The sequence below is a fragment of the Entelurus aequoreus genome, linkage group LG22 (genome assembly GCF_033978785.1).
Source record: "Entelurus aequoreus isolate RoL-2023_Sb linkage group LG22, RoL_Eaeq_v1.1, whole genome shotgun sequence".
NCBI classification, from domain to species: Eukaryota; Metazoa; Chordata; class Actinopteri; order Syngnathiformes; family Syngnathidae; genus Entelurus; species Entelurus aequoreus.
The window spans coordinates 24,704,757-24,725,208 of NC_084752.1; the positions used below are offsets into that span (position 1 = coordinate 24,704,757).

The 20,452-nt window shown below is 37.4% G+C and overlaps 1 protein-coding gene across 1 annotated transcript in view; it reads right to left on the reverse strand.

Moving 5' to 3' along the window:
- Positions 1–20,452, reverse strand: part of rbm20 (RNA binding motif protein 20) — a 112,883-nt gene that overhangs the window by 9,136 nt on the left and 83,295 nt on the right. The window contains exons 9-15 of the mRNA XM_062033586.1: positions 10,961–11,107; positions 8,563–8,694; positions 7,020–7,099; positions 5,994–6,663; positions 5,848–5,931; positions 4,704–5,748; positions 3,077–3,142 (exon numbers count right to left, since the gene is read on the reverse strand). Of these exons, the coding sequence (XP_061889570.1) occupies positions 3,077–3,142; positions 4,704–5,748; positions 5,848–5,931; positions 5,994–6,663; positions 7,020–7,099; positions 8,563–8,694; positions 10,961–11,107 (2,224 nt within the window). The remainder of the gene's footprint in view (positions 1–3,076; positions 3,143–4,703; positions 5,749–5,847; positions 5,932–5,993; positions 6,664–7,019; positions 7,100–8,562; positions 8,695–10,960; positions 11,108–20,452) is intronic.

Here is a 20,452-nt window from a genome sequence, read left to right on the forward strand (position 1 = left end):
CAGCACCTCCAAGTCCGAGTCCATGGTTCTCGCCCGGAAAAGGGTGGAGTGCCATCTCCGGGTTGGGGAGGAGACCCTGCCCCAAGTGGAGGAGTTCAAGTACCTCGGAGTCTTGTTCACGAGTGAGGGAAGAGTGGATCGTGAGATCGACAGGCGGATCGGTGCGGCATCTTCAGTAATGCGGACGCTGTATCGATCCGTTGTGGTGAAGAAGGAGCTGAGCCGGAAGGCAAAGCTCTCAATTTACCGGTCGATCTACATTCCCATCCTCACCTATGGTCATGAGCTTTGGGTTATGACCGAAAGGACAAGATCACAGGTACAAGCGGCCGAAATGAGTTTCTAAGGGCTCTCCCTTAGAGATAGGGTGAGAAGCTCTGCCATCTGGGGGGAGCTCAAAGTAAAGCCGCTGCTCCTCCACATGGAGAGGAGCCAGATGAGGTGGTTCGGGCATCTGCTCAGGATGCCACCCGAACGCCTCCCAAGGGAGGTGTTTAGGGCACGTCCGACCGGTAGGAGGCCACGGGGAAGACCCAGGACACGTTGGGAAGACTATGTCTCCCGGCTGGCCTGGGAACGCCTCGGGATCCCCCGGGAAGAGCTGGACAAAGTGGCTGGGGAGAGGGAAGTCTTGGCTTCCCTGCTTGGGCTGCTGCCCCCGCGACCAGACTTCAGATAAGCGGAAGAAGATGGATGGATGGATGGATGGATGGAGGGTGAATAACAAGTTATTTTGTGCTACTTGAATGATTCAACCATAACATTTGAAATAAATTATTATAAACGAGAGGTTCGGTCATATTTCGAAAGATAATCAGTGCCCAGGCTATTTCAGTTGTGCTGATTTTGTTCTGGACAAGAACACTGACACGGCGGCATCATCGAGCCAAAATAGTCCCATTACTCATGGCAGACACAGCGCTCATGTGTGCGCCGTGATCTATTGTTGCCACACGGCAGCGGCTTATGCGAGTCCCCATGCAGCCGGCCGGCCACTGGCAATGTGCTGCAGACGTGTCATTCCAAGGCTAATAATAATATAAATACTCATCCCTCATGGGTGCAGTTCACAAGGAGCTCACGGAAATAGGTCAGCAAGTGGCTGGCCAATTCCCGTCAATTAAAGTGCTAATGCAACAGGTTGTCAGTGCCGTTATTAGCAGCGGACATGATAACGCTTTAACGTTCACACGAAAGACGGATGATGCCGAGGTCCATGATCTCGAGACCGCTATAATGATGAAATATAAATTGCCTCAATGACTCTAGAGCCGGGGTGTCAAACTCGTTTTAGACCGGGGGGCCACATGGAGAAAGATCTACTCCCAAGCGGGCCGGACTGGTAAAATCACGTCACAATACCTTAAAAATAAAGACAATTTCAGATAGTTTTTTTTGTTTAAAAATAGAACAAGCACATTCTGAAAATGTACAAAGCCTAATAATGTTGTTGTTTTTTTACAATTACATGTTGCGGTTAATAGTATATATACTTTATTTGTCGTTATTTATACTTTCTGAATAATTTATGTGATAATGTTCATCAGTCAACTCATTGGTGTTAATTTTCAATCTATCGAGATAAAAAAAAATAATATCAAAATCAAATTACAGGATGTTATTTATGTAGTTTGCTAATTTTCCTCGAACTTCATGTTGTTGATTTTTTTTACATATGTTGCATCATCTACAAAGATGCAAAGAATTGCTATTGCGACATCGAGTGGACACATTTAGAACAGCAGTTCATTTCATTCAAAAATTTCGGCTCATTTTTATACTTAGCAAACTCATCCCGCGGGCAGGATAAAACCTGTTCAGGCCTGCGGGCCGTACATTTGACACCCCTGCTCTAGAACAACTCTTCAGTGGTTCCTCAGTTTCTGTCAGTATTTCAGTCCAAAAGGTCGGAAAAAAAACAATTAGCATGCATCAATTTTTTTCCCGTAGGAAATGATGACGATGAATCCGATTATTCCATTTCAGACACCTACAAACATCCACTCAAAACACATTTCATAGAGAATAATTATAATTTTACATGCAGAAATGAAATGGATGAATGAAAATGTAACATCACTTATACTTTATCAAAGACCCTTGTTGGCAAAGACATCACTGAGTGGAGAGTACTTTCTTAAATTTTTTTAAATTGATAGGCGGCCGAGGGTTGCTTTGTTGGGTCTGCTCCTGTCTCTGGCCATGCTCCCTCCCACCCCAGCAGACGATGGCGTAGAACACCACAGAGGACACCACAGTGTGTGTGAGTGTTGAAATTATGCTTTTGTTTGGTTGCTTGTTTATGCATGGTGCAATCGTGTGTGCGCAATCTATATTATTGGTTGATTATAATTTTGTTGTTGTTGTTGTTTGACTTTTGTGACTGTATGTAGAAGTGGCACTGCTGTAGTGGCAGCTGGTTGCATCAGCTCTGTTCTTGTAATGTCCTTTGTGTTCTTTGATGTTTCCCTCTTACACACGTTTATGTGGGCTATGGCTATGAGGTTTTTTTTTCTTGGCCTCAGTCTGGGCCCCCTCTCCAGTGGCCTGGGCTTAGACTGATTTTTTAATTTTTATCACCCCCTCCCTCCCCAGCGTTAACCTGTTTCTCACCTTTTTTGTAAGGAGCGCCAAAAGTTGGCAGACCCGTCCGCGATCCTGTTCTGTCTCCCTGTAATGTTTGTCTGCTCTTGAATGGGATTGTGCTGGAAATATTAATTTCCCCTCAGGGATTAATAAAGTATTTCTGATTCTGATTCTGAAATTCAGCAGTTTTGATCATATTCTTAATAAGAGGGCTCTCAGAACTTGCAGCTTTCTTTGGCCTCATGGTGCCGTATTGTAAAGTCCAAGTCACCTAAACAAGGCACAATGACCTACTCACCAACGAGTGGGATTCTTTGTTTAGGTACTTGAATCCGCAGATTGATACGCAGGCAAATGAACCAGTTTGTTAGCCCAATGATCGGCCATACAATACTCAGACGGTAAACAAATACCGGAGTAAAATTTTGGCAAAACTTATCGTCAATTTCCTACAAAAAGTCAGTGCTACGATATCATGTATTGTACTTACCCAAAGGCATGATGTGTTCAATGACGACCTTGTCCTGCTCGATGGACGATGAGGGGGTTTCAATATCTACAAACATCAAAGTATAAGAAAAAAAGTCAAAATAGTCATGAACAAAAACCTTATAATATACCGTAATTTCCGTACTCTGAGCTGCTACTTTTCCTCCACTCTTTGAAACCTGTGCTTTATACATCGCTGCAGATAATTTAAGGATTTTTCCGGGTTCACAAGCTTCCCATGCCGCCAATAAATTTAGCTTTGTCACATCAGGCCAATGAAGTTGCCAAACGGGTCACGGTGGACCAGTGAAATTGTGTACATTATATCAAACACACTCACACAATCTGTCAGCCATTTAGTGTGTTATGGACTCACCCTCATTGTGGCGAAAACACGAAGAAATGCACACAACAAAACCAAAGATGATAAAGTCAGCCAACGTAAAAAAGAAACTGTTGCTGCATGGCACGGGTAAGGTATAGGCTAGAGCAGTGGTTCTTAACCTGGGTTCGATCGAACCCGGGAGGTTCGGTGAGTCGGCCTCAGGGGTTCGGCAGAGCCTCCGCCGCAGTGGTCAAGACACACCAGACTCATGAATTGATTAACGTGGACCCCGACTTAATTAAACAAGTTGAAAAACGTATTCGGGTGTTACCATTTAGTGGTCAATTGTATGGAATATGTACTGTACTGTGCAATCTACTAATAAAAGTTTCATTCTATCAATCGTGTAAATAAAAACTTCTCCCTTTCGGCGTATCTGTACTGTAAAGTTAAAATTTGAATGACAATAAAAAATAATTCTAAGTCTAAGTATTATGGATACCCCCAAACAATGTTCCCTCTAATTTTCCATCTGATTTGCAGGTGTGTAATTTTTTGTGAGTTCATGCACTGTGTTGGTTTTGTTCTTTGAACAAGGTGATGTTCATGCACGGTTCATGTTGTGCACTAGTAAAAAAAACATATAACTTTGTCTTGAATTTGAAATAAAACAAAAAAAACAGTTTATTTGTCACTCAAGAAGGGTTCGGTGAAAGTGCATATGAAACTGGTGGGGTTCGGTACCTCCAACAAGGTTAATAACCACTGGGCTAGAGTATGTCGTGTTACAGACACTGTCTTTTGTTAAATTTGTAAATGAACACAAGCGCCTGTGTAAATATTTCATGTTTCAGTGTGAACACCTGAGACACGCCAGTATTTTTACTAAATAACATTTGTCTAAAAATTAGGTGGTTGTGGATTATGATTATTTAATTCATTAAATTATGCCGTGAGGTTTACCTGTATTTTAATCAGTGTAGGCTTGTTTGTTCGCAACTTCCCGTTTGAAGTTGGATTGTCCCTTTTGTTGGTAGTCAACAAATTAATTACGTGACAATTAACATACAAATAAGAAAAATAAAACATTCAAATGTATAATTGACGAAACTTTAAAAATCTTTGAAAGAATAAGTTCAATGTATATGTTGGGTCAGAAGCTGTAATGTCAAACCAAATTTTATCTATGTTTGATCCGGTTTGCCGCAGTTTACACAGAATAGATGATGTCACATGATACTATTAACCTGTAATTTTGTGTTACATACTCTGTATAAAACATATTTTATTTTGTGTGAAGTACCTTTTTTATCATTGATGTCTTTGTGTTGTGTCACATCAGAGCTGGTCTCTTTGACCTGAACTACATCCTGGACCTTGCTGTGTTGCTCGGCTATTTCAATGTGGTTCTTTACTGGCTCCTTTATGGAACCGCTGTCAGGGATTTTGTCCTCAGTGGACGTTTCTTCCAGCGCAACCTTAACATCCTCATTGGGAAAACCACTTAAGTTAGTGATAGGCTGCTCAGGAGTCATAGGACACTGAATTTGTTTCATGGTAGGGGTCTCAGAAGTCGTAGGACACAGAGTTTGTTTCATGATAGGTGGTTCAGGAGTCGTAAGACACTGAATTTGTTTCATGATAGGGGGCTCAGGAGTCGTAGGACACAGAGTTTGTTTCATGATAGGCGGTTCAGGAGTCGTAAGACACTGAATTTGTTTCATGATAGGGGGCTCAGGAGTCGTAGGACACTGAGTTTGTTTCATGACAGGTGGTTCAGGACTCGTAGGACACTGAGTTTGTTTCATGATAGGTGGTTCGGGAGTCGTAGGACATGGAGTTTGTTTTATGATAGGTGGTTCAGGAGTCATAGGACACAGAGTTTGGTTAATGATAGGTGGCTCAGGAATCGTAGGACACTGAGTTTGTTTCATGATAGGTGGTCCAGGAGTCATAGGACACTGAATTTGTTTCATAGGTGGCTCAAGAGTCCAAGGACACTGAATTATATCATGTACACTGGTCTCAGTTGAAACAACTTTCTCAACTTCCAAAGTTTCAGTTGGTACTTCAGCATCGTCACATATCTGCGTCAGAACAGATTCCTCCACACACATCTTCTGCTCCTCCAAAGATGGGGCAGGCAATGGTATAGGCTCTTCTATTGCAAGTGTTTGCTCCTCTGCAGATTCTGTAGGACCAGTCAAATCCTCCTCCATCTCAGGAAGGTCGGGTTCAATAATGGAATCGTCTTCTCCCCCTACTTCATCAACTGTGAGAAATTCCTCCATGTTCTTAGGATACCAGCATTCATCGTCAGTGTTTTCGCCACCATCCAATCTCTTCTCCTGACAAACAGATCAAGAGAAAGGCTGTTAATGTTCTGCAATTAACCTTCAGAGTTGAATATGATGGATTGAAATGTTATTATTCTTCCTTGTACGTACATTTTCCTTGAGTTTAGAAAGCTCAATAGCATCTTCTGGCTTGTTACTGCTCTGGGGTGACGCCTGTTCTTTAGAACGGCCATCCTGGAAAATAAAAAAAATAAGTGAATGTACTTTGCTGGGCCTTCCACTTGTTAATAACTTACAGTATGTCCTGTTGGGCTGTCATGTTTCTCTGCATTGGTGCACCTTCTGCTGGACTTTCTACTCCCTCTGCAGGGAGGACTCTGCTTCTTGTCATCTGGGGTTCTGCGAAATGGTTCATCATTCATCTCGCTCTCCGGATACTTCGACCTACTCTGGTAATCACTGCCATTCCTCCTCTTTGACTTGGTATCGCGTCTTAAGTATGGAGATCTGATCACCTTGTCAGACCTCATGTAGAAGTTGTCTTCCATGTTTCTGTAGGAGTTAAAGGCCATGCCTTGAGGGTTTCCTCGTGGGAAGTCTCTGTTTCTTCTCATCCCTTCATCTCCTCCTCGCTCATCTGCAGACCGAGAGATGCCATAATCCAAGGGTTTCCCGTAGGTTTTCCAGCGGTCAGTTGGCCGTTCATTGGGCCGGTCACTATCGATGTTGCTGCCATTCCGCCTGATATCATCCCTCTCCTTTCCATCTTCTGCCCGTCTAAAGTGTGAAGACCAGTCCCAAGAACCTTGGCGAGGGCCTATACCATTGTTGCCTCTTTCCTGACCTCTGCATGGGGCCGCCTGGGGGCTGTGGGCTGAGCTGCATGAGGTAAAACTGGGACTGTGTGAGTGAGGGCTCAGGGAGCGGCTGATGGGGCTGCGGGAGCGGGCTCTCTCTGGCATGTAGCTGCAGGACGGCCAGTCAATCAATCAATCAATTTATATGAATCATATTAAAAGTTTACAAGCACAATAAAATAATCACACTTTCACTTAGATAGCTTAACAAGTCCAAAAGGATAGGAGGAAGCTGATCTAATTTGTTCCGACCCATGTCCTGTTATAGGTATCTGATAATAACAGCACATAGACATGTTACACGTATAGAACATCTAAAGCAGATGTGGCTTAAAGCAGTGTTCTTGTTCTATCTTGGTGAAATATCTGACCTTGCTCTAAGACATGAAAGGCAACCATCAGATTATTTCCAGTCTGTAGATGAAGTTACTTATATAAGTAATAATATTGATAACATTTCCTTACTTCTCAAGTTCATGTGTTTCGTCTCTTTCCCGTTGAGTGGCAATGTCTAGGATGATTGCCTGAACATTTTTACCTGGTTTCTGCAAAACAGAAAATATGTAATTTAGCCAATGCTTTGGTTCATGCACTGCCTGATTAGAAAAGGTCACACTCTAAGTTTTTATTGGTTCACCTTTAGCTTTGATTTTGCAAGCTTCTGAAATATCACAACCAGTGTCAAGAATGATTAATTATTATTAACAGTTATGGCTTACCATGGTGTCAGCGCATTACTGATTTTAAAATTGAAAATAGGTATTTTTAGAAACATCTAGTTGATGGTGGACCAATTACAGAGTATGTGACCTGCAATTTTCTTCCAAAACCCTAAGTGACAGTGTTTTCCTGTGCGTAATAGTGGTTGTAAACTTGCAGTAAACAATGACGACACATACTTTAATGTTTGAGATGGAACTAATCCTTTAGAAACAACGGTCACTTGTAATATACACATTGCTTAGAAAACTGGAAGAGATCGATGATGGTGACGACAAAAAAACACAATGTCAAACACGGCACGCAACTCCTGCGATTTCTTTCAGTCAGCTGAAAAAAGTGCTTCCTAATTAACAGTTTATATGATAAAATTACATAAGAGTGTAGAAAATGTTTAAGAACCTTGTGGTTTAGGAGTGTGTGGAAGCTTAATAACAGTGTATGGAGGGTTTCTAATGACCTAAAATGCATTCAGTATTTATTGAATATTATCATTTAAGAAATAGGATCCTATTTCTTTCCAAAATTTGTATTCATATACTTGTATTGATGATGCAATAAACTGTTTTCGCACTGTTTAAAAATGTGTTAGACAGTTAATCAAACTTAATCCTATTTTAATAGTTTGGTCAATATTCTTAGAGGTTTTCCCTGCTTCCTTCTTTTCTCCCCATGCAGTAATATTCAACAGAACAGAGGTTCTTAACCCCTTTGACCCAGGGACCCAAATGTTCCACTACAAAGGGACTGAGGTACACTCAATTTTAACACTAAATTATTAATCCTACTTGATTTTAATTATATTCAATAATGATATCTAATCTACTTATAGTTTACAACCTTCTCAAATGAAATGAAACCATGTGTTAATCACAAATATTATTATTCATTTAACACATAAACCTCATAAATAACTAATTAAAGATAAATGTACATACAAATATGTTGTGCTAAAATAAAAATAAAAGAATAATGAATATGTTTCTTAACTAAACTGAAAGAAACGTGACTAAGAGAAAATACAGCTTTACCATTTTAGTCATAATTTCTGCGCTTAAGAAACTATGAGTTTAGCGCCAGATTTCTTAGGTTTTTCCAAGATATTCATTACTGCCACAAGTGGTGGAAAAGCTTATTACAACTGAGTACTGCTGCGGTTCATACAGACCACAGATGAGAAACGGATATTTCTCAATCGGCCCCATGGTTAAGTTAGTTAAATAGTGGTTGTGACCCTTTAGCCAGGCAGAGCAGTTAAAAATACTACGTCCACATGTTGGCGTCTTACCTTAAGCTGCAGCTCCTGGTACCTCTTAGACATTCGAATGAGAAGTTTCTGATTGTTTATGGAAGCTGGCGTCAGTTGGTAGTACTGCACCATGGCCTGAGCTGCTTCGATGTAGGCCATCTCTAGAAAGGCCTGATTTGAGACAACATAATGAAAAACAACTTTTTATGTCACTTCTTAGACTGTCTGTTCGAAAGTCCCAGAAGAAGCTGCATCTACATTGAAATTGATAATAACCAGACATCAATTTGACACTGTGTGGTTCTTATTGTGAACGAGTCGTACGTCAATCAACAGTCAAATTAAGGCAACTAAAATGTATGCGCTGTACCTACACTATGTGGACAAAACACGCACACTCCTTAATCAATCAGGGGTTTGGCCTACGAAACGTCATGAGTTTAGCAAGGAATCTGGCTTGCAGGGTGCTTTCAAATTAGTTGTATATGTCTGACAATCTGAATGCTGCAAATCAGCCGCCAACTTGAGGTCAGCCATTTAGTGTGTTATAGACTCACCCTCATTGTGGCGAAAACACAACACAGCCCCAAAATCAAAGATGATCAACCCAGCCAAAGCAAAAGGAAACTAAGGTAGGCTGGTGTATGCTGTGTTACAGACACTGTCTTTTGATACATTTGTAAATGAACACAAGTGTCTGTGTAAAGATTTCATGTTTCAATGTGTACATCTGAGGTAAGCCAATATTTAAAAATATTTGAAAGAAAAAGTTCCATGTGTATGTCGCTGTACAAAATTTAAATGATAAATACATCTTCAAGTAATTACTTAAATGCCTCAGTAATTAATTGGAATTAGAATCAATTACCTAATTGTTTTGTTAAATATGTCCTTAATTTATTTAATGTAAAATTACATTTTAGGTATTTAATCATTTATTAATCATTGATTTTTTCATTTAATTATTCAATTATTTATTTTATGATTTCATTAGTTATTTCATAATTTCATTAATTACTGATTTCATTGTTTCGTGATTCAATTTTTTATTTAATGATTAATGCCCAATAAGTCACCAGTTGTGAGGATTCGCCCACTGACTTTGATGGTTGTGTTTGACGGGTAAAATTAGTTCACGAAGCGCTAATGAGGACAAAATGGGACATAAATAAAAACAAAAATCTTTAAACAATTACTTAAAGGTGTCATTAATCAATGTTGATTGGAATTAAATACTTACTAATTTATTCAACATGAATTTACATTTAATAATTTAATTAAATATTTACTTAATTATTTAATTAATGATTTATTGTGGAAAAAACCCAAATCGGACAAAATTAAACAAATAAATAATCTTTAAACAATTACTTAAATGTGTCATCAATTAATTATATCTTTAAGTAAATGATTAAGTCGTGAAATAATTAAATCATGAAATAATTATTTAAACTATTAAATAATTAATTAAACGTACACTTATTTTACTTAAAATAAATTAATGATACATTCAATAAAACGTTAATGTATATAATTACAAATATAACTAGTTTTAAAGGTGGCGCTAGAGAGACAATTTTGAAATTTCATTTTCAGGATTCCCAAATTATATTTTCTTTTACAGAACTTGATGTGCCTGCAAAATTTGGGGAGTTTTCATGCTTGTTAAGGGCTTCAAAAAGGTGTCTAAATGGGGTGAATAATAATACTAATAATAATAATAGTAATAATAAAAAACATTGCAATTTCAATAGGGTCCTTGCGGTGCTTTGCATTTCACCTGCTCTGCTGCTCGGGCCCTCATTAATTAATGACACATTGAAGTAATTATTTTAAAAAAATGTAATTATTACATTTTGTGCCATTTGGCCCTCCTAGTGTGGACAACGCCACATTTTCTTTACTATACTAATATCTTCTGAGCATATAGTGTATATACACACTGCAAAAAAAGAGCTGAAAAAATACAAAAAATACTAAAAAACTAGTGAAATTATTTGTCCATACATCTAATTAATTAATTCATAAATCTAGAAATTAGCAGGACTTTCAAGATAAAAAGATGATAAGAAAGACAAGCATTGTTCAACATGCAATTCTTAAATTAAGCATCCTTAATATGTTGCAGAATCTTTAAACATGATTTTTTTTTATGTGGGGAAAACCAAAATATTTTTTTTGAATAGTTATTTTCTCAATTAAAAATTTTTTCAAGCTACAATAGAAAAAATAGAAATATTCATGCTAAAATTAAGATCAATATTTAATGTCAATGACTAAAAAAAAGTAAATAGCTCGTAAAAGTAGGAAATGTTCTCGAAATAATAAATCTTGGCAGGTAGCAAATAATTAGCAGTGTATAAAATACAGTATGCAGATCCAACGTAGCTTAGCACAAATACTGATTGATAAGAAAATAAATGTGCTGTTGCCTTACCTGATGGGTAGAACGCATCAGGATGTAATTGGTTACTTTGCCGAAAGGAATTCCCAGGTTGATGACATCATTCTCTGTGCAGCTGCCCTCAGGGAGGTTGCAGATGTGAACCACCCGTCCCGTGGTTGCGTTTCTTGGTGGAAAAGGCTAAAAAAATATATATAACAACAACATAATCAGCATTTGTGCAAGGGGGGGGGGGGAACTAAGACATGACAACTTTAGCTAAATCTTTACAGATTTGGCCATTGGGACAGGTTGCTGGAGAGAAGCCAGGAGCACAGCCAAGGTGCCCTTAAGCAAAGTCATGAACTCCCCCCAACTGCCCAGGGGCCCGACATAGTTGCACAGCGCCCTGACTCAGACATTTCTCCTTGAAAGTGTGAAGAGAAATTCCCTTGTAGGGTATAAAGTTACTTTAATTGGTAACATAAAGCAGGTGTTCAAAACGAAGCCTGCACGTCTTCCCTGGAGGCGGTGCGACCATGTGTTCTCTAGCTGTCAGTCAGCCAAGAAAATAAATGCCTGTATAAGAACGATCAATGCAAAGTATAATTAAATGCATGTGTCATGTTTGGTGAATCACATACAGGTCCTGCAGGAAGCGATTCTGCTTGTTATCAATGCAACACTACCATCGCACAAGCAGCATGTCCTTGATCCAACGGCAGCTCTATTAATAGCAGCAGGGATAAGGAAAGTGCTTAGAATGACAGAATTGTTCGTTTACTGCCAGGAAATATTTCCAATCATCCGATACTGCAAAGTACACAGAGCAGCATTTAATTTACATTCCTTTTAAAAACTGAAAGACATATAATGCCTTAAAAAACACAGCAGTCGAGGCCTTATGTACCTGCATGGGGTGTTGTATTCAAGCCTAATTCAACTGCTAACTACAAACGTATTTTCCTTCCAACGATACTGAAGAAATTATGCCTTATGAAACACAAGGAGTGATACCATGACCCCTGACGTGTGTGTGTGTGTGTGTCACTTTAAGAAAAAAACAAACATGCGACCGATACAGCCGCTGCGTCATCTGACTGCGAAGCGCCAAACTGTGTTCACTACGAAGCTCGAACAAAATAAAGTCGGAAAAGTAGTGTTTTTACGTCGGTTTTCGTCCCCATCAATGAGCTAAATCAGGGGGTGTCAAACTCGTTTTAGACCGGGGGCCACATGGAGAAAAATCTACTCCCAAGTGGGCCGGACTGGTAAAATCACGGCACGATAACTTAAATATAAAGACAACTTCAGATTGTTTTCTTTGTTTAAAAATAGAACAAGCACATTCTGAAAATTTACAAATCATAATGTTGTTCAGGTTTTTTTTTACACTTACGGTTAATAATATTCTATCTTTATTTGTCGTTATTTATATTTTCTGAATAAATTATGTGATAGTGTTCATCAGTCAACTCATTGTTGTTCATTTTCAATCCATCAAGATACAAACATTAGGTAACACTTTAGTATGGGGAACATATTCACCATTAATTAGTTGCTTATTAACATGCAAATTAGTAACACATTGGCTCTTAATTAGTCATTATTAAGTACTTATTAATGCCTTATTCTGCATGGCCTTATTATACAACTAACCCTAACCCTAACATATTCACCATTACTAACCCTAACCCTAACACTAACTCTAACCCTAACCAAATAACTCTAAAGTAAGTCTCTGTTACTTACAATATGTTCCCCATTAACACATGGCACACTGACAAAGCTTAACCTATTATTACCATAACAATCTACAAGGTTAATATAGGCTGCTTCTCTTTCTTCCCCTCCCTTTTTCTGCATTCTTTCGTATCTCTAAATATCATTACGTATATGTATTGTTGCATTTGAACAATTGTATTGTTGATAATAAAGGTAAATTATTGGTATTGTTCATTATCAATAGCGCTATTTCTATTGGTATCTGTATTGCTCCATTTGTAGTGTAATAATGCTCATTGTCATTTCTGTATTATTTTTTATTTTTCGCTACCTGCTTATTTGCTATCACTTTTACCATCATATTTGTACATGTCGTATTTGCTGATGTTGCTCTATTGTTGTTGTTGTTATTGTTGTGTTTGCTGTTGTTGTTTTTGTCTCTCTGTCTAATCCCCCTCTTGTCCCCACAATTTCCCCTTCTGTCTTCCTTTTTTTCTCTTTCTATCCCCTCCTGCTCCGGCCCGGCTGCACCAAATGATAATATAAATACATTTAATAAAGTCAAACACAAATAAGTAAGTAAAGTAAATCTGTACAGCCGATATGGGCATCTACATCAACTATATGATTTGCCTGAGAAGCTGGACAGGACATTAAAAAAATAAAAAAATAAAATAAAATTAAAAAAATTAAAAAAGAATTCCCCATACTAAAGTGTTACCAAAACTGATATCAAAATCAAATTACAGTATGTTATTTATGCCGTGGTAAAAACTTTTTTCCACCTACCTAAAATCTACCGTATATTACAGTGCATACGCTGTCAAGCACTGAGGACTTGAGTGAGCGCATAGACAGAAATCCCAATTCCATATTTCTTAAGGATGTGACAAAAGAAGAAATAATCAAAATTGTAAAAAATTGTAAATCCAAGACCTCAACCGACTGTCATGGAATAGATATGGTAACGATAAAAAAAAGTTATAGAAGACATTTCAGAACCTCTGACATATATCAGCAACTTATCATTTCCCTGACAAAATGAAAATGGCAAAAGTCGTACCAATTTATAAGAATGGAGACACACACCAGTTTATTAACTACAGACCACTTTCATTACTTCCACAACTCTCCAAAATCATGGAAAAACTATTCAATAGCCGATTAGATATATTTATCAACAAACGTGAGACGCTCGTGGAGAACCAATATGGATTCCGAGCAAATATCTCAACATCGATAGCATTAATCAAAATAACAGAGGAAATTACCAATGCAATAGATGGTAAAGAATGTGCGGCCGCAGTATTCATGGACAAAAGCATTTGACACAATTAATCATGATATTTTAATTTAAAAATTAGAACGATATGGCATCAGAGGTTTGGTCTTGAACTGGGTAAGAAGCTATTTAACCAACAGGAAGCAATATGTGAAGATGGGTGAGAATATGTCAACACGGCTAGATATATCCTGTGGTGTACCCCAGGGATCAATACTGGGACCAAGATTGTTTAATCTTTATATAAACGACATTTGTAAAGTTACAAAAGACTTAAAGTTAGTTTTATTTGCAGACGATACAACTGCTTTTTGTTCAGGAGAGAACACACAAAAGATAATACAAATAATAACAGTAGAAATGAACAAATTTAAAAAATGGTTTGACAAAAACAGACCATCTTTGAATCTCACTAAAACTAAAATAATGATATTTGGTAACAGTAGAAAAGAGCATCATACACAAATTCAAATAGACGGCGTAGACATTGAAAGGGTAAAAGAAACCAGATTTTTGGGAGTATTAATAGATGATAAAAATGAACTGGAAATCTCATATACAAAATATACAACATAAGGTGGCAAAAAACATTTAAATAATGAATAAAGCAAAATGAGTACTGGGCCAAAAATCACTTCATATTCTCTACTGCTCGCTAGTGTTACCATATTTCATTCATTTTTTTTATTTATTTATTTTTTTATTTCAGGCAATGACATAAAAAAGTACAAAGTTGACAACACATAATAATATAAATTAATATAGTGCAAAAGGTAATGTATAGTATGTAATGCAGGATTGTCCAGTTTTGCCTGAAAGGGAGTGGTAAGAAGATAATTTATTTAATCCCACCCCCAGTTCTCCATTCAGTGATTATTCACATGAGTTTCACTCTTACTTTGTTCAAGGATTATAATACAGATGTTGTATCATAGTGGCATTACCACAGGTAACAATAATTATTACACTGTAACAATAATTTGTATCAACAATGTAGGAATAATGAATATACCAACAATGGTAATAGACAACATAGCAATAATGGTAATAGACAACATAGCAATAATGGTAAGGAAACATTGAGCACATGTTAACACTTTGAGACAGAGTACAGCAGCAGGTCAAATTAAAGACCCTCATCTCTATATTTGAACCAGACCCCATGACTGAGTTATTGTGCAGAAATATGGGGGAAATAACTACAAATGTGCGCTACATTCGTTAATCGTGTTACGAAGAAGATCAATTAGACTGATACATAATGTTGGATATAGAGAACATACAAACCGTTTATTTATTGAGTCAAAAATATTAAAGTTCGATGATTTGGTAAAATTGCAAACAGCTAAAATGATGTACAAAGCAAACTTTAACCTGCTACCAAAGAATGTACAACAATTCTTCTCAACTAAAGAGGAGAAATATAACCTTAGAGGAAAATCTCATTTAAAACATTTGTATGCACGTACAACACTTAGAACCTTTAGCATATCAGTATGTGGAATTAGATTATGGAATGGATTAAGTAAAGAAGTTAAACATTGTACTGATATGATCCAGTTTAAGAGGTTTTTCAAATTAATAGTGCTTACAAAGTACAAAGAAGAAGAACTATGAGAAATACTTTCAACCTTATCAAAAATAACATATTCTTCATCTCAGTATGTTTATAATGACTGACTTAACTAATTACATATTACAAAACTGTTGTATTACTCATTCACGGATGTCATTTTACTATAAAAAGGTCAGTAAATGAATATATATATTTGTAAACGCTCTGAAGTGGGAAAGGGGTAGGATTAAATAAGCTTTGCTTCTTCCTACTCCTTTTCGGATATGATGTAAACAGAAATGATATGAAATTGTGTGATGTATTATGCTGTAAGTGTGCTCATGTTCGAAATAACTAAACTAAAAAAATAAATAAATACAAAAGCTAGCTGTGTACAAACAAAACATGAAATGTGGGCTAATACTTTATAGATACTGTAATAAGATTGATCATGTTTTTCAGTCAGTACAGATTGCTGTCCTATCGCCTTGTCGTGCATTACAAACTCAAAAGCTGACGCAGAAGCAGGCTAATATCGTAACATGTCGTCACAAGGCGATGTGTTACTACGCTAGAAAAAGAGTTCCTCAGTGTTTGCTCTTACAAAAACAATGTCGCTACCTTGGTTATTATACCGGTTACAGAACGTAAATGAAGTATTTTTGGCGGTTTTTACATGCATTTTTAAAGTGATTTGGAAGCAGGATGCATAGCTCTCATTAGCAGCATTTCTCACCACTTAGAACAAGCTGATTTATACAAATTGGAATAAAAAAAAAAAACAGAAGTGTCTCTCATATAAGGATTGTGAACAATAGGCAAAATTCCAATATAAAAGCGCAGTTCCCCTTTAATGGTTTGTAGCCAGCGCGCTGATATTGGCAACCTGAGACGTACAAGAGCGATAACTCTATTACCAGCTCTGTGCCAGTACCACTGTCACTCTCAGAGTGCATAAAGGTCAACGTACACTGGACTCAATAAACAGATCCCGTTATAAGCTGTTAATGTTCCCCGAATGTTGGAGGGAACAAGAATCTTAGGCGCTGCTCTCTGCTCTGGTGGGGCTTGACTTGCAAATGTCATGTCTTTGCCCAGGCGGTCAGACCAAAGCATTTGGATCGCTGTGAGGTTGACTTAGGCGATGAACAGTAGCAAAGACCACAAACCAACAGTACATGTCGTCGTTTATTCGCGGTCTAAAGATTTATATTGTGCATGCAAACCAACAGACTTCTTCATTAGGAAGTCAAAGTTTCAAGCAATCAGTCCAAGTTTACTCACATAGCCCTTTATTTACAAATGTCTCAAAGGGCTGCACAAGCCACAACGACATCCTCAACATCAGGGCAAGAAAAAAAACTCAACCCAAAGGATGCCGAGTGGATACGGTTAATAATGAGAGAGTAGGGCCAGAGCTTTTTAAGTCAGAGCTTTTCTTCCTGTCCCTCACACACACCAGAGACTAGTACCAATATTTTGGTAACGGTACTGGTACCAAAACGTATTTCGATACTTTTCGGTACTTTTCAATATTTTTCTAAATAAAGGGGACCACTAAAAATGGCATTATTGGCTTTATTTTAACAAAAAATCTTAGGGTACATTAAACATATGTTTCTTATTGCAAGTTTGTCCTTAAATAAAATAGTGAACATACAAGACAACTTGTCTTTTAGTAGTAAGTGAACAAACAAAGGCTCCTAATTTAGCTGCTAACTAGAGATGTCCGATAATATCGCCCTGTCGATATTATGGACCGATAAATGCGTTAAAATTTAATATCGGAGATTATCTGTATCATTTTTTTAATTATCGGTATCGTTTTTTGTTTTTTTTATTAAAACAACATAAAAAACACAAGATACACTTACAATTAGTGCACCAACCCAAAAAACCTCCCTCCCCCATTTACACTCATTCACACAAAAGGGTTGTTTCTTTCTGTTATTAATATTCTGGTTCCTACATTATATACCAATATAGATCAATACAGTCTGCAAGGGATACAGTCCATAAGCACAAAGGATTGTGCGTGCTGCTGGTCCACTAATAGTACTAACCTTTAACAGTTAATTTGACTAATTTTTATTAATTACTAGTTTCTATGTAACTGTTTTTATATTGTTTTACTTTCTTTTTTATTCAAGAAAATGTTTTTAATTTATTTATCTTATTTTATTTTATTTTATTTTTTTAAAAGTACCTTATCTTCACCATACCTGGTTGTCCAAATTAGGCATAATAATGTGTTAATTCCACGACTATATATATCGGTTGATATCGGTATCGGTAATTAAATAGTTGGACAATATCAGAATATAGGATATCGGCAAAAAGTCATTTGCAGACATCCCTACTGCTAACATATGCAGTAACATATTGTGTCATTCTTCATTATATTATTTTGTCAAAATTATTAAGGACAAGCGGTAGAAAATTAATTATTAATGTACTTGTTCATTTACTGTTAATATCTGCTTACTTTCTCTTTTAACATGTTCTATCTACACTTCTGTTAAAATGTAATAATCACTTATTCTTCTGTTGTTTGATACTTTACATTAGTTTTGGATGATACCACAAATGTAGGTGTCAATCTGATACCAAGTAGTTACAGGAGTCCTCATGTGTCCAGGGACATATTTCCTGAGTTAATAAACATAATATAAATTTTTAAAAAAGAAAAAAGATTTAGTGACGATAAAAAATATCGATGTAATCAAAGTAGTATCGACTAGATACGCTACTGTACTTGGTATCATTACAGTGGATGTTAAGTATAGATTCACCAATGGCGTTTGTTTACATTTTGATGTCGGTGAGCTACGGTGTGTAGTGAAGGATGTTTAGCTATTCCTCGTCCTGCAGGGATGATACTTGTAAGAAACTTAACTTTATTTGTCGCCATGGAGACCAGGATTAGTGATTTAGAAGTAGCTAAAACACTGCCGACTGTGGCTGGACTTTAGCCGCTAGCTAGCTAGCTATGTCTTAAAGCACCTCTTCCTGAGGGCGTTTCAGTGTTATAACTTCACCTTTATCTTTAGTTTTTAAGCCAAAATGCGTCCGTTCTCCCTTTTCTGTCTACACACTGTGTCTGCTTGTAAGTACTCTGTGATTATGTGCTGCCGAACATGCTCCTCTGCTCGTAAAACCAACAATGACATGACGTGACGACAACATGAGGAGCGGGGGGGTGGGGGGGGGGGGTGGGCGACCAGTACTTTTTAGAGGCGGTATAGTACCGAATATGATTCATTAGTATTGCGGTACTATACTAATACCGGTATACCGTACAACCCTACCAGAGACACGTTTGGGCATTAGCAAACAGACGGGGAGATTTGGTTGTTTTCGAATTTGTCTTGAAAGGTATTTTTTTCCATAAACATAATATTACGCCAAACTTGGGAAATAGGTGGTTATCTTGCAGTAGATCTCTACTCACCTCACTGGACCAACTATTATTTGTATTTCTCTTCATATAATATTTGTCATTGGGATTTGTTTGCAGTCAACCCGTCCAAGCACTAGAAACACATTATGACAGAGGGTAGGAAAGACAGTCGGCTAATGGCTCACCACATGGACCGGCACACCCTAAAAGCAGACATAAGAACATAAAACTTGAGACTGCGCAGCTCTGTGGTCGGCATGTCGCACTGGAGCGTAGGATGGGGGTCGGGTGCGTGTTTGTGTAGTCAGTCTTACGGCAATCATTGCAAGATAATGATCAACATTCCCACCGCGCGTGCTGAATGTTTATGTTTGCATTTTCTCCTCCCGGTGATGTGGGCGTTGGGATGATGAGCAGATATTCTGCATATTCATGAAGATAAACTCTCTAAATGGATTGCGCTCCTTATTCTGCTCACATAAGAGATGCAATCCTCTGCACACAAATGGGTGGATCAGCTTTGCGTGTGCAATCAAGTGAATTAAGTGAAGTGAATTATATTTATATAGCGCTTTTTCTCTAGTGACTCAAAGCGCTTTACATAGTGAAACCCAATATCTAAGTTACACAAGTATATAAGTTTGTAATATATATATTTATATATATATATATATATATATATATATATATATATATATATATATATATATATATATATATATATATATATATATAGACTTAGACTTCCTTTATTGTCATTCAAATTTAAACTTTACAATACAAATAAGAACAAAATGTTGTTGCATTAGCTCGTTGTAGTGCAGGATAAAAGAGCAATACGGTGCAGAGTGTTTGCATTTACAAAAGAAGGTGCAGATATAAATAGATGCTGTACTGTACAGATATATATATATATACACTACCGTTCAAAAGTTTGGGGTCACATTTAAATGTCCTTATTTTTTAAGGAAAACCACTTTAAACTAGTCTTAACTTCAAAGAAATACACTCTATACATTGCTAATGTGTTAAATGACTATTCTAGCTGCAAATGTCTGGTTTTTGGTGCAATATCTACATAGGTGTATAGAGGCCCATTTCCAGCAACTATCACTCCAGTGTTCTAATGGTACAATGTGTTTGCTCATTGGCTCAGAAGGCTAATTGATGATTAGAAAACCCTTGTGCAATCATGTTCACACATCTGAAAACAGTTTAGCTCGTCACAGAAGCTACAAAACTGACCTTTCTTTGAGCAGATTGAGTTTCTGGAGCATCACATTTGTGGGTTCAATTAAACGCTCAAAATGGCCAGAAAAAGAGAACTTTCATCTAAAACTCGACAGTCTATTCTTGTTCTTAGAAATGAAGGCTATTCCACAAAATTGTTTGGGTGACCCCAAACTTTTGAACGGTAGTGTATATATATATACATATGTACAGATATATTAGTCTGTGGTTTATCCATTATACAGTGCTCAATACCGGGGTAGAGCGGAATATACGTTAGGTCAGAAAAAACACAGAGGCTATATCATCCCTACAAGCCTGTTTTGCAGGTTTCCCTGCTTGCCATAGCCTCTG